The sequence below is a fragment of the Bipolaris victoriae genome, assembly GCF_000527765.1.
Source record: "Bipolaris victoriae FI3 unplaced genomic scaffold scaffold_145, whole genome shotgun sequence".
Classification (NCBI taxonomy): Eukaryota; Fungi; Ascomycota; class Dothideomycetes; order Pleosporales; family Pleosporaceae; genus Bipolaris; species Bipolaris victoriae.
In genome coordinates, this window is record NW_014575247.1 from 1 (window position 1) to 13,267 (window position 13,267).

The 13,267-nt window shown below is 49.0% G+C and overlaps 4 protein-coding genes across 4 annotated transcripts; 3 read left to right on the forward strand and 1 right to left on the reverse strand.

Annotated features, from left to right (window-relative positions):
• Positions 1 to 538: 538 nt before the first annotated feature.
• Positions 539 to 1,620, forward strand: COCVIDRAFT_20419 (hypothetical protein; the record flags this gene model as incomplete). The annotated part of the gene is made up of 3 exons (XM_014695797.1): positions 539 to 649; positions 772 to 1,019; positions 1,083 to 1,620. The coding sequence occupies 3 exons, from the start codon at positions 539 to 541 to the stop codon at positions 1,618 to 1,620; spliced, it is 897 nt and encodes a 298-aa protein (XP_014551283.1).
• Positions 1,621 to 3,818: 2,198 nt separating this feature from the next.
• On the reverse strand, positions 3,819 to 4,722 carry COCVIDRAFT_42371 (hypothetical protein; the record flags this gene model as incomplete). Its single annotated transcript, XM_014695800.1, has 3 exons — positions 3,819 to 3,964; positions 4,053 to 4,594; positions 4,661 to 4,722. 3 exons carry the CDS (start codon positions 4,720 to 4,722, stop codon positions 3,819 to 3,821), a joined length of 750 nt encoding a protein of 249 aa, XP_014551286.1.
• A 3,543-nt stretch (positions 4,723 to 8,265) lies between these two features.
• On the forward strand, positions 8,266 to 10,138 carry COCVIDRAFT_113303 (hypothetical protein; the record flags this gene model as incomplete). The annotated part of the gene is made up of 2 exons (XM_014695801.1): positions 8,266 to 9,459; positions 9,506 to 10,138. The coding sequence occupies 2 exons, from the start codon at positions 8,266 to 8,268 to the stop codon at positions 10,136 to 10,138; spliced, it is 1,827 nt and encodes a 608-aa protein (XP_014551287.1).
• A 1,168-nt stretch (positions 10,139 to 11,306) lies between these two features.
• COCVIDRAFT_42373 (hypothetical protein) lies at positions 11,307 to 12,947 on the forward strand (the record flags this gene model as incomplete). The annotated part of the gene is made up of 4 exons (XM_014695802.1): positions 11,307 to 11,403; positions 11,438 to 11,765; positions 11,797 to 12,284; positions 12,919 to 12,947. 4 exons carry the CDS (start codon positions 11,307 to 11,309, stop codon positions 12,945 to 12,947), a joined length of 942 nt encoding a protein of 313 aa, XP_014551288.1.
• Between the last annotated feature and the right edge of the window lie 320 nt (positions 12,948 to 13,267).

Sequence of the window (13,267 nt, forward strand, 5' to 3'; positions counted from 1 at the left end):
ATCAGCACCGGTCTTGCTGGGCTCATCAGCCATAGGCGCAGCCGCACCCAAAGGCAAGCGACCGCTGCTGTCTACATATATACATACATATATACATACATACATACATACATACATACATACATACATACATGCTACTTACGTAGCACGCTGGCCAAATGCGGCATGGCCAGCCGGGCATGCAGGCGTCGCACGCAGCCGATGCCGTGGTGGTAGGCAGAGTGACCAAGAATAAGATACCATGAAATAAGCAGCCATAGTAGCAGTCGCCTCGAAACCGTTTGCTGGGCTGGGGGATGCATGTGGGCTGCCGATGGATAGTAGTGGATGCTGGGTGCAGCAGGGCGGGCTGTAAAGCAGCGGGAGTGAGCACCTCTAAGCTCAATCCCTACCGCTGCTGCGCTCGAGTATAATAAGAGGCACATGTTCAGCCCTCTGGCGTCAGTCCTGCTGCTGCTCTCGGCGCAATTACTTTAGGGCGTATGCTCGCGCCCATCACCAACTCTTGCTTCCCTCCCACCCCCATCCCTCCTACACCATGGACTACAACTATTACGCCGCGCCCCAGCAGCCATACTCGCACCTCGTCGGCGCTGGGTCTCACCCATTCCCTCACTCGGGCCTCGAGCGGGACACGACACATAGCACTGTGAGTTTATTTTGTTTATTTTGTTCATTTTGTTTTTTTTGCTTCCCCAGTGGTGTGATGAAGGTTGTCGAGTCGGCCCTGCTTGCGTACACACTCACCATGACTAATCGGGGCGTGTACAGGAACCTCTTGACGCCGTCCTGTTTCCTACAGCCTACGATGCCACTGGTTTCACCAACGGCTTGCCGACCCCGCAACAGGAGTCCCCCGAAAACGCAACAGCAAACACTCCCATGGCTGCAGGTAGCGTAGACTCGGGCATTGGTGCCGAATTCGACGATGGCCGGATAAGCCGGACGAGGAGCAGTAGTGAAGAGAAGGATAATCTGACGCCTGCTCAGAGCAGGCGCAAAGCTCAGAACCGCGCTGCGTAAGCTCCAACCGTCCTCTCCCACCTGTCCCGCCATACACTGACCCTCTGGCCCGTCTACAGTCAGCGTGCCTTTCGTGAGCGCAAGGAGCGCCATGTCAAGGAGCTCGAGACCAAGCTCTCCGCCCTCGAGTCCAGCACCCACTCGCTGCAGTCGGACAACGAGCGCCTCAAGGCTGCCCTGCAGCGTGCCCGCACCGAGAACGAGATCCTGCGTGCCACCAGCGGCCACTCGCCTTCGTCCCCACCCCAGCCAGTAACCGCAAGCTATCCCTCGCCCGGCGCCCACCTCCTCCTCGAAGACTATGAAAAGGACGAAGAATACAATGTTCAGCCCCTGCCCAACGGCTCCGTTATCAACGCTGCTGGCAAGGAACACTCGCGTCAGGGTCCAAGGGGCAAAGAGGTCCCTGCCGCAAAGGCCTGGGATCTTATCCAGTCACATACGCTCATCAAGCAGGGCCTCGTAGATGTGGCCGATGTCTGTGAGCGGCTCAAAGGCTCCGCCAAGTGCGATGGTCATGGCCCCGTCTTTGAAGAGAGCGCCATTTGGCAGGCCATTGACGAGTCACGGCGCTGCGGAGGTGATGAATTGATATGATCTTCAGCCAGGCACGCTGAACCCTTCGTTTCTCTTAATACCCCCTTTCCCTTTCGTTTTACTGTCATGGTTTCTGGTGTTTTGGCGTCCGGTACATGACTGGCTGGNGGGGTTGTCTACTAAGCTGGCCCACAAAATCGGACACTTTCGTATCGCGGCGAGGCACATTTTGGGCGGTTTGTTCATGCTACGACACAGAATAGCGATAGGCTTGGTTCCTCGAGATTCTGCATACACTTACCACAATCAAACAAGTACACATATCTGATCGGTGTATCAGTCTCACGCATCCTTCATCCAGCTCACAAACACGTGTTGCAATCTGACTGCCATTATGGCTTCTGTTTTCCCTCTCAGGATGCAGCATGAGACGTCTGAGCAGCTCAAAGTTTATCCAACACATAGTTTGCACAGGGAACCGGAATCACAAAACCCGAGCACCGCCAACAAGGATCGGGACAGGGATCTTGGAGGCACACCAGGCGCTCGACTGGGGTCCGATCACGAATTTGTGGTTCTGCAGCGGAAATAAAGCTTCCCAAGACATTGGTTGATTCTCACCGTATTAGGACATCTGGGCTTAAGTACTACATGGATTCTGGTTTCGGGGAGCATCCGGCAGCACACAGCAACACTCTAATCATCTGTCATCGCCGACCTCTATCCATAAACGGCAATAGGAAGTGACTCAGTTTCATGTCCTAGAACAAGGCCCGCCGCAGCAAAGCAAAAATCCCAATAACCGTATAATACTGACATGGTATGTTGCTTTGTGCTAACACGGCAAGCGGGCCGACTTTACTGTCTGTAGCCAGCTGCGTACGGAGAAGAGGAAGGAACTGCTGGCGCTGAAAGCCAGCCAATTGTATAGCAGGAACCATGCAGCATAGCGTGGGGGGGGGGGGTGAAAGTCTAGATAGCACAGTGACCAGGAACGCACATGCTACCTGCAAAACTTCATTTTGCAGATACCAAACCCTACAATAAGACTTTTCTCTTTGTCTCTCGGCCCCAAACCTTCATCCAGCGTATATGTTACATAGCAAAGAAACGCACACTGAATACATACATCACCCCCTTCCTTGAACCCCCTCCTTCCCCTTGATGAAAACTAAAAAAGAAAAGGCACCCCACTACAACATCCACACAAATCTTCTCCCACCCGAATCCGAAGCATACTTTTTTTACCCGACCTTCTCTCTCTCTCTCTCTCTATGTGCGTGTGTGTGTGTGTGTGCATAATGCAAGCCACATCTCGCTCATGCTTAGCCCCCCACCCCCCACCACCCTCCCATGTCCCCAAACAAACAAAAAAAAACCCCACTCTCAAAGCCCCGTCAGCAAGTGTACACGCACACCTGGCGACATGTCAGCACTGCACGCTGCCAGTGTAAACGGTGACATAAGCCCCCTCTGGCCCAGACCACGGATGACTTGGACCATGGTAATGTAATGTAATGTGCTTTTGGGGTGGGTGGGTGTGGTTGGCATGCGGGGAAGCGATGGAGGGGGGGNGGGGGGGTTGGTTGGTTTAGCTGGAGGGTGTTGGAGGAGGGGAGGGGGGCCTTGTTCCGAGGTCCAGGGTGAGTGGAAGGTTGGTTGGTTGGTTGGAGGGAGGAGGGGGGAGGCGGAGGCGGTGGTACCGATGCTGCGGCTAAGAGAGGGTAGCTTTTGTCGGTTGCAAGGAGTGGGAGGGGTGTGAGATTGGGAAGAGAGGGCTGGACTGGGGCTGGACCGTTTCATTCTTCTCCTACAAGGCAGACATATGTGAAGTCTTTTTTTTCCTCTTTGGTTGATTGAGTGGGGAGTTCAAAAATGTTTTGTTTCGAGTCTGGGTATTCCTCACTGTTGCTGTGGATTCTTACTTTCCCACTTGAACAGGGTTGGTGCTCGTTACACAAAAAAACACGTCTGCAATCCCGTTGCTGTGCACTGATCTAACCTCCCCTTTTGGTGTATCTGTACATAAGTATTCCTGCCTCGTCTTGTGCAGAAACCAGCTCTTTCCCACCCGTCTTTCCCCCTAGCCATTGGCCAGGTTTCTCATTTTGCAGTCCAAGCATGCATATCTCGCAACATGCCTCTTCATCTAGAGCTCTTTGCCATTGCAACACTCCCACATACGTGTTCTGTGCGGGAACTCCATCTGTAGCAGAAATGGCTGGCCTGAAAAAAAGAGACCGTGATTATCGCCCCCCTCAATCCCAATCACTATCGTCGTCCTCGGCCACGGTCTTGCCTTGCCGTATCTTATTCGAGCTTTCCTCTCCCTCCTCCTTCTTCCGCTGCAAACGCGAATCACCAAGTTTGACAGCCCCAACATCTACCAACACCTTTTCCAGATCTAGCATAGCAATCACACAACGTCAGCACTCTATCTCTTCCCGTGATACAACCTGGTCAAAAAGAGAAGGAGGAAGCCCATTACTCACCCTGCACATTTGTCCTTGGCCCAGCCAGCTGCATAAGCGTAACAATCTGCCTCTTGATATCGCCATCCTTGTAAATCAGCACCGTTGGCGTATTCTTATCCGGATACCCTTCTATACACAAGTCCGCTCTCATCTGGCAGAACTTGACGTCACCAAAGCGCTTCGCTAGGTCCCGCCAGTGCTCAATCATGATTCTGCTTTCCGTGTTCGTTCCCGTAGAGCTGGTCAGCAGCACGAGTACATATGCGTCTTTGCTGGCTTCGGTCACGTCGCGCGAGTAGTCGGGTTTTTGTAGGTGGTACACTTGGTTATACACGGATGCGGTGTTGATGCTCGAGAGCTCCGCCATGCGCTTTTGGCGATATGAGTCGAGAAAGTCGTCGTCTTCGAGATCTTCTAGTTCGTCGAGTTCGTCGAGGTCTTTACCTTCGAGTCGGTTCTCGTGGGCTAGTTGTCGCGCTTGCTCCAGGGCCTCCTGGATCATGGGCGTCGGCGAGGGCGGCTTCTCGGGTATCACGCCGTGTTTGCGCAGGATGTCGTTCCTATCGTATGCATATTAGAAGCCTGCGTTTGTTGTTTCGCCGTCATTGCATGCTGAACTGGCTCACCATTCTGTGTCGGCGTTGGGGTCGTCGACCGCGACATTTACGGGCATGTCTGGCATCTGCATGGCTGCGGTTTGGAGGCGCAAACAATCAAGGGTTTTTTCTCTGATCGTATCTTCCCCAGCGGAGTGTTGGTACTGTCAAATATGCGCTTATATTGTAGAATCCTGCTGCCTGCAAACTGTCAAATCTTTTGAGCAACGCGAAGCTCGCTGTGAACCCTGTCGATCTGCCCCGCCCCCACTTCATGCCCGCGGCGCCACTCTCGATCATCAAGAAACACGATCTCTTTTTCTACAGCACCCGCGCACATTCAAACATATGGTTGTTACACTAAGTTTGGAAAATCGTCTACCAGTGACTTGATTGTTTATTCATATATTCTCTACAGCCTATGATCAGGTTTCTGCGATTGAAAATCGCAGATAGATTTCACCTAACTGCCTTGATTAGCACATACGACTATCGCAAAGTTGAGAGTCAAAATGCTGAGACAACTCGCCATTCGACATTTGTCTATTTTGGGGGGTTTACTTGGCAACACATCTTATGATCCCCATTTTAGTAGCCAAAAAGAGGGAAACAGAAACATGTCATTTTCTCGCTACCCTCGCCCCTTTGAAAATATGACAACAGTGAGCATATCAACTCTTAGAATAAACGCATTATATCGTATGCAGCAGTTGGCTTGAGAGGTTCTACGACTAGCCAACACTCCCGATGCAGCGCTTATTGTGTACTGTAAGGCTCGCCGCTCCCACCTACCCTCTACCTGTTCTATAATACCAACCTCCTTGATAAATGCAATAGCAAGGCGAAAATCATATCCACATGATGATATCCTTGCATGGGGAAATATATCAGCAGAGACTTGCAGCTCATCAAGCCATGCCCTCAGCAAAGCACGACAGTGAGTTTGATCATAAAAAGAGCAGTAGTGAGATTTATTCATACTTCAATTCTCATTTTCTTCCAGTCCTGCTATCGGAATTTTGTCCTAAGATCACTGAACGCAGCATTGTCTTGAATTCCTCTTGTCACTTGCAAAATGAGGGATTTTTTTTGAAGTGCTCGATGTATGAGTATTGGGACATCGTTTTATTGTGAATCCATTAAATCCAACACTAGCTAGTTCCTTAGCAAGATCCGTTACAGTCCACACATGAATTCGGGCTATGACAGTAGCATGTAGCCCAAAAAACATGGTTATGACAGCTTGGCGCTTCATTGCTACACGCGTTCGTTGTGCAATCAACGCAGGTAGCGTGCCCATCGAGTATATTGCATGACTTTCTTTTTTGTAGAAGACCAGCCATTGAAGTACTTGTAAGTAATGCTACGACTGCAAGATGGAGGTGCATGACTGTTGTCTGGTTTTTACTTAGCCAAATCCTGATGTCAGCCACTTAAATCATTACCGATATGTAAACAGGAGTTTTCTGAAGACGGTATACTGTTTCTCTGTTCGTCTGTTAGTCAATGACCTATATACGTCTGTACTAGTGAATAGCATTATCTCTACTAAAAGAGTTGGACTCTGGTAAAAAAAGAGAGGTATGCCCTGTTATAAAGGAAAATATCACAGCTCTAACTAAGGCAGCTAGAGCATGCACGTATACTGACCTGGAGTTTTCAGTGTGTAAAGTGTGAATGACAGAGACTATACAATTGAGAGCGAGGTGATAAAAGCAGTGAAGGTTGATATGTCCTATTGCTATTTGTATAGAAGACTGAAGTCCTTTTGGAGGGTAAAGGGCCGTCTTCGGCTATCAGCTAGCATATAACAATAAGTAGTTCCTCCGAAGGTGACCTATTAGTAAAGTTTATTTCTCATAGTGTAATTAAACTGAACTGAACTGTATCACAGCGCAAGCTGAGCAGCCAGAGCGCACATGCTAGGTGTGCCCTTAGCGCTTGCGGTATTTTCTGCTGTTAGGAAGCTAGCCCTGTGAATCGTTTCGCAAAGGACGCTATGCATGATTAACGCCTGGCATCTGCCCTGCTGGCCTGAACGTCCATGATAACGCCTAATTTTTATCTTCCACTGCCTAATTGTGATAAGCCGTCCTACATGACTATTCTAGATGTTAGCCTGGATCGGCTATTAAGTAGAATTCATGGGTTCTCGATGCGTTGGGAAAATAGGGAATGCTGTGCTTATCGGCTAAACACACAGTGTGCCCGTGCACGTTGTGTATAAATTGCGCGTCCTCGCACACCACTTTCAATGCACTCAGTATACGTAAGCCATAGATCTAATTAAAGATGAGATCCCAGATTTTGACTTGTAAAGACTAGAAGATAAACGTATCCTCGTCCTTATGGTTGTTGTGGCAGAAATATAGTAAAACTGCCTATAGTCTGCACAAGCCTATCACTCTTATACGTGCATTATTGCAAGAAGTAAAACAGTTGTGTTCTATCCGTGCGGTAGTGCCCTCTCATACACTCGGTAAAACCGGAAAATCAAAACAACGCGCATCTGCGAGAGTTGCAGCAGCCTGAGAAGGAAGCAGGTGCCAATTTGGCTATGTTTTTAGTGGTTTTGCACTGCTAAGAAGGGCCGCCATTTTCCGGTTTTACCGAGTGTATGAGAGGTGCCTTAGCTAGGTCTAAGTAGGATAGTATTACTGACATCACGTAAGCCCTCTCAATAAGACCTAACCAATACCTCTTGACATTCAATTTCGGAACAGCTTCCTTCATGTGCTCCATAGCTTCCCCCACCGAAGAATGAGTGGAAGATCTTTGCGTCTGGTCAAACAATGAATTTAATGGCCATAGGAACTGGAGCTTTACTATTTACCGTACGGGATACTACTGACCCTCATCTGATCAGCAAGATACAAACTTCTCCAAAAAAATACTCTTCCTATACATCTTCTACACTCTCGCCTATCAGTATCTTCTTCAATGTTGTTTCTCTCAAATGAACTAGTTGTATTGTCAGATGTCTAGAATCTCCGTTCTAGCGTTAACAAAAGACTCTTCAAATGTCGCAGAAGCGGAATGGTAAGCAGTTTACGTACCTCTGTACCAATAGCCGCCCACACAGGCCCAAGATTCACGGCTACTGCACTCCCATGTATGCGAAAGAATAGCATACGGCGGAATTTCCCTGCCAACAAATTCCTCGAAGCTAAACTCGTTATCATTCCTAAGACACGAAAGACGCATGACGAGGGAATTGTTAGGAAAATCTAGCGCAGGATGCCATCCAATTGGATTTGTCAAAGAGTGGGGTCGTTGCTAAGTTATCCAAATATACGTGGTGATGGAGCAGTAGGCAACACACTCTGCTCGCGAAGTGACATGGTAATTTGGTCGTCAGATGATTTGCTGTGCATTACTAGATAACCCCAATAGCATCGATTCTCGGTTATGAAACTCGTATATTGACGTGGTGAAGGATTCTGTTGAAATCTTGGTTGGCGAATCAGACGCCAGATTTCGTCACACGGTGAGACACCACTTCGCCTACGGGATATCCGGTCAGTTCACCGGCTGCCTCGCTGAACCAACTTGAATAGTTGGGCATCCCCTGGAGCTGTAGTCTCGTGTTTTCCTCTCGAGAATATATGCACAAAATAAGTGGATGCAACTTCAAAATGCCAGACGCCACGTTATACTCACTGCTTCCGCACCAACGAGCCATCCGCCTATTGCGCATCAAATCGGGAACCGGCAAAGAAAGAATTCAGATCACTCTCGAAACTTTCGACCTCGACTCAAAAACGCAATTCACTGCGCTCTCATATGTCTGGGGCGATGCAACCTCGCCATGCAAGATCACATGCAATGGGCACAAGAAGCTGATTACACGTAATCTTTGGGGTGTCTTGTCGCAGCTACGGAAACAGCGGTTTGATTGCCTACTGTGGGTAGACGCTATCTGCATCAACCAAAAGGACGAAGAAGAGAAGAGTTTCCAAGTGGCTATGATGAGAGACATCTACAAGTGCGCCGCAAAGGTCATATTCTGGCTTGGAGAACAGAAACGATACGATGAAGATGCAGTCAATCTGATGAGAGAATTCCTCAAGCGGTATCCGGATCGTTCGGACCTGGAACGACACAGAGTAAAGACTCTGGAGGAGATGGGCCTTTCTTACTTTGATCGGCGCTGGGCTGGATGGGCCTCCCTGTGCTGTCGCCCATGGTTTAGACGTGCTTGGATTGTACAAGAGTTCTTGAATGCGAAGGAATCCGTGTTCATGTCTGGCGCACTGGAGATTCCAACTAAAGTGCTAGTGGATTGCGGATACGCCACAGGAGTGTGTATTGCGATCAGAGAAGCTGTTATGAGGCATAGTATGAACGCTCATGAGATCACAAATGACATTTCAAGATTTCAAGCTCTAGGAATATATCAATCTAGCGAGGATATTCGTATCTTCGATCTATGGTGCTGGAGCCAGCAACTGGAAGCCACAGATTCTCGAGACCGAGTTTTCGCACTCTTATCGATACAAACGGCAGTGAACATGGACATGATCGATTATCGTAAGGATGAAACGACCGTCTATACAGAAATTGCAACAAAGGCTCTCAACATACTAGTTCCTAGGATCACATCGACTGGAAAGACTGTTTCCACATCAAAGCACCAAATTCATACGAATGACATGCACCGAGCCAGCAGGTTTCTAGCTTGCAAATATCACTCCCCAAAATCATCAAATTTACCGACCTGGGTGCCGGACTGGAAGCCTATCGGATTATATTTTGTTCCCTTGACACGCTATTACACGGGCACTGCAACTTTCACGTATCCTTATGACCATGCTATTGTCAAAGACAAAGTGAGTTTCCTCTTGAGCTTCCTGCACGAAAGAGCTAATTCTCCAGACGTTGTCTATATCAGGGATTGTCTGGGACGAACCTGACATAATCATCGATTCAAGGCCATATATGGATCAGCTCTCGCTAATGACTGTCGGTAAAGACTCAAACAACCAGAAGCCGGCCAAATACATGTTGGATTGGATGTATCAGTGTTATGTAGAGGCAATGTCGATTCCTCTACGTTCAGTTAAGAAAGTCGATTCTCAAGAGTTTTGCCGTGCAATGGTATTTGGTGTGCATCTTGAAGAAACAGTTACACCAGATAAGGACTACATGAGGGGGTTCCAGGCACTGTTCAGGAAGTTTGAAAACTTGGCGAGAAGATCACGCTATCACCCAAGTTTTCTGCAAAGTCACAGTGAACCAGGCTTTCATGGCAGGCTGTACGAAAGCAGATTCTCCGAGCTATCAGCTGGCCGGAAATTCTGCATTACAAGGCAAAGGCATCTAGCCTGGGTTCCTGTAGAAACCAGGCCGACTGATCGTATATGTATTCTCGCGGGATGTGCTGTTCCATTTGTGGTAAGGCCTGTTGGACAACGTTATGAACTGCTGGGAGACTGTTATAGGGATGACATGATGCGAGAGAGAGGCCTTTCAATTAGTCAAGAGCCCCATCTGTTTGAATTCCTGTAGCCGAAAGGAAGAGTTCGAAAAACAGTGCTTTTCTTAGCGGAAGATTACGTTTTTTTGGTTGTCTTCGAGAGAGATTCGAACGTGGACAGACTGGGTTGGTACAGTCAAGATTGGTCATGCGGGGGGGAGTTTCACTCTGAACATGACTGATTCCAAGTGAAGAAGACCGATAGCGATAGCCTGCAGCGAGACTTTGTCCAATACTAATACCATGCATTCAATATCAGTCGCCTTTAATAACGCTCACAGCTCCGGTAAGAACTGCCAGATATGCTCATCTAACTACTACCGCATTGGCAACACTGGCGACTAGAAGGCTATCCGGACGCTAGAGGAATTGCAGTTTGTGGACCTGGATGGGGGCATCGGAGGTCATTGCATTACGGTTAAGAATCACTTTGATGTCGATCATAATACTTTGACTGTTTTTGAGGCTGTAGGCGCCGCTGACAACGACAAGGTGCTGACTGGTCGCGTACCTAGGAACAAGCCATAGGGACTTGTCCCGCCCGACGTTCTTCCCAGCTACATTTTGTTCGTTATAATCAGATATGCACTGACAATTGGCCTGTCAGAAAAACCCAAGGGTTTAATCGGGTACTAATTTCTTCAGTTTAGTTCAGTTTCTCGCAACTATAAGTTCGAATATCACGGCCACGCAGCCGCCTAGCTCTGCAGACGGATAAAATTCACGCACAACTGCCTCTCATTAGCTTCAAGCTACACTAACGCGGGACCGTCCTGGGTTACCGACCGCGCTCATCCTTTCCTTCTCCATCGCAACCGACAGCACCAAAGTCATGCTTCATGGCGCCGTCCTAACCGACGGACTCGGTCAAACCGAATACGCCAACCAACCGATTGGGTAGGGTTACACCCGCCACAAGGAAAGCCATCCGGTGAGGCGAATGCATGCAGATGCAACAGAGCGGCGTAGAAGCAACATGGACAAGGATTGGGAAACTATCCGGGCACACTGTGCTCACAAAACCTGTTCGCTGGGCGGCCCAATAGGACGGACCAGTAGGCGCCGCGCGGTACAAAAAGGCTATTTTTTCATATGCCCTCTGTCCTTTCTCATTCTTATCATTGTACCCGGCTTCGTTTTCTCTTATAAGCACTACTTGACTCGACTGATCAACTTTCCTAACACCATCGCCATCTCAAAATGCAACATCTCCGCGATGGCCAGTTAAGCTCCTCTCCAAAAGGTCCTCCCGAGCTCACTATATTAGACGACGCCGCACATGACCGACAGGATATGCGTGAATGCACTACTCGGGGGGGAAATCGATGAAGTCCGGGAAGCAGCGTTCTACAATCGAACCTCAATCATTAGTAATCGATGCTGTAGCATAGGGGATAGCGTGGACTCGCTAGAAGGCTACCTCCACTCCCTGTGGCACATGTACTATCAGCTCGGCCGACATAAGTCGCACGAAACGACTGACCAAGATCGCCTGGTCCTCGACATTGTCCGCATTCAGGGCCAAGGTCCATTGACTAGGCCCGTTCCTGGTTTGTACGGGGTCTATATCGCACGAACAGTCGAAGGTACACTGTGGAACGATCTACCCTTCTTGGCCACGGATATGACCGACTTCTGGATCAACAATTGCGCGCCCATGTCGGGAACGCAGCGTCCCAACTAGGGTTAGCAAGGACCGAATATGTCAGATCGCCCTCGTCCTATTTCGCTCAACTTTCGAAGACAGACGAGAACTTCGCTACTCGGAGGAGCTGGATGAGGAACAGAAGAGTCGAAAAATTGACCATCTCGATATTGCACACTTGTTGCCAGCGGCCTATGCGTGGTTCAAGGAGGCTGGTTACAATCTCGTCCAACTCTCGGATGTCTACTGGAATGATTGTCCGAGCACGATAGGTCAAGGTGGTCAGTGGTTCATCGAGTCGGAGCTTGGGAAGCGATCACCAGCGGGATTCACACCGTGGCGATGGATGTACTGGCTTAAGCATCTCCATGAAATTCGGCATGAGGCAAAAGAAATCAATGAGAAACGCCTTGAGCGGTACGCTACGGATGCTATCGAGCTTATGGTTAACCAAGCGAATGATCGCAACTCTGGAATTCTGAGGGCTTACCGAGACGGCGGGGATGCTCTGCATCAGGAAAAACACTTGTTGTGTCTGCAGAAGGGATATGAGATGCCTAGAGAGGAAGAGCCCAGTGAAGAAATTTGAAATGCCTGCATGGAGGTCTTTGTCATCAATAGCTGAATGTAGTAGTAACGACTCCTGCCCACAAGCGAGAAAAGCCCCTCAGCGAGACAGACCAATCATCTAGACGACTTAACCTTTCCCATCCGCATTTACAAATCCGTGTGTGGTGTGCTCTTGTTCTTTGGCTACTTCTCTTTCGCGTTCTATAATGCAGTAAGAAAAATACAACAGTTGTAGTTATGCTGGCAATCACGTCGCTCGCAGCATTAAGGACTACTTTGCCTTCTACCACCGAGCTGCGTCACGGTACCAGCGAAACATGGAACGGATGGCCAACGAGAGCTCAGTCTTGTTCGCCTTGTTGATGCAGCAGGTGTCGACCAAGAAGGACTGCAAGCTGTCGCGTAAGGAGGTATCAGGTCTATCGACTAGGTCGGCAGTGACACTGAGCTCCCCATCTTCTCCGTGGTATAAGAGCCGCATCATTGCGCGTGAACATGTGGTGGGCGCGTGCGACGACAACAAGATTCGAGACACTAGATGCGGCAGCCTAGTAGCGAGACAGTGCATCGACAATCTCGATAGCCGCACTTCAATAGATGCAATTGTGAAGTTGAGCGGAAAGTAGCCCCGCACTCACGCTCACACCCTGACATACCTGCACGAAAATCATTCTTCAGTGCCGTGAGTGCATCAATCTTTTCCATTTTTGATACCTCTATATGGCGTGCGGAAGGGTGTGTAAAGTTCTCATGTTCCGTGCTAAGTTGAGGTTACCGATAGCATCACATGAGTCCTTTTAGAGTTCTTTACCCCAACCCTAAACCTAACCCTAATCATAAAATCGCGGATGTAATTCACTAATCCCGTTTCTACTGGCAAATAAGACCATTGGAAACTGGGAGCTAGTTCTCCCTCGCGGTCCGTCAAAACTTGCGGTTCTGTGTT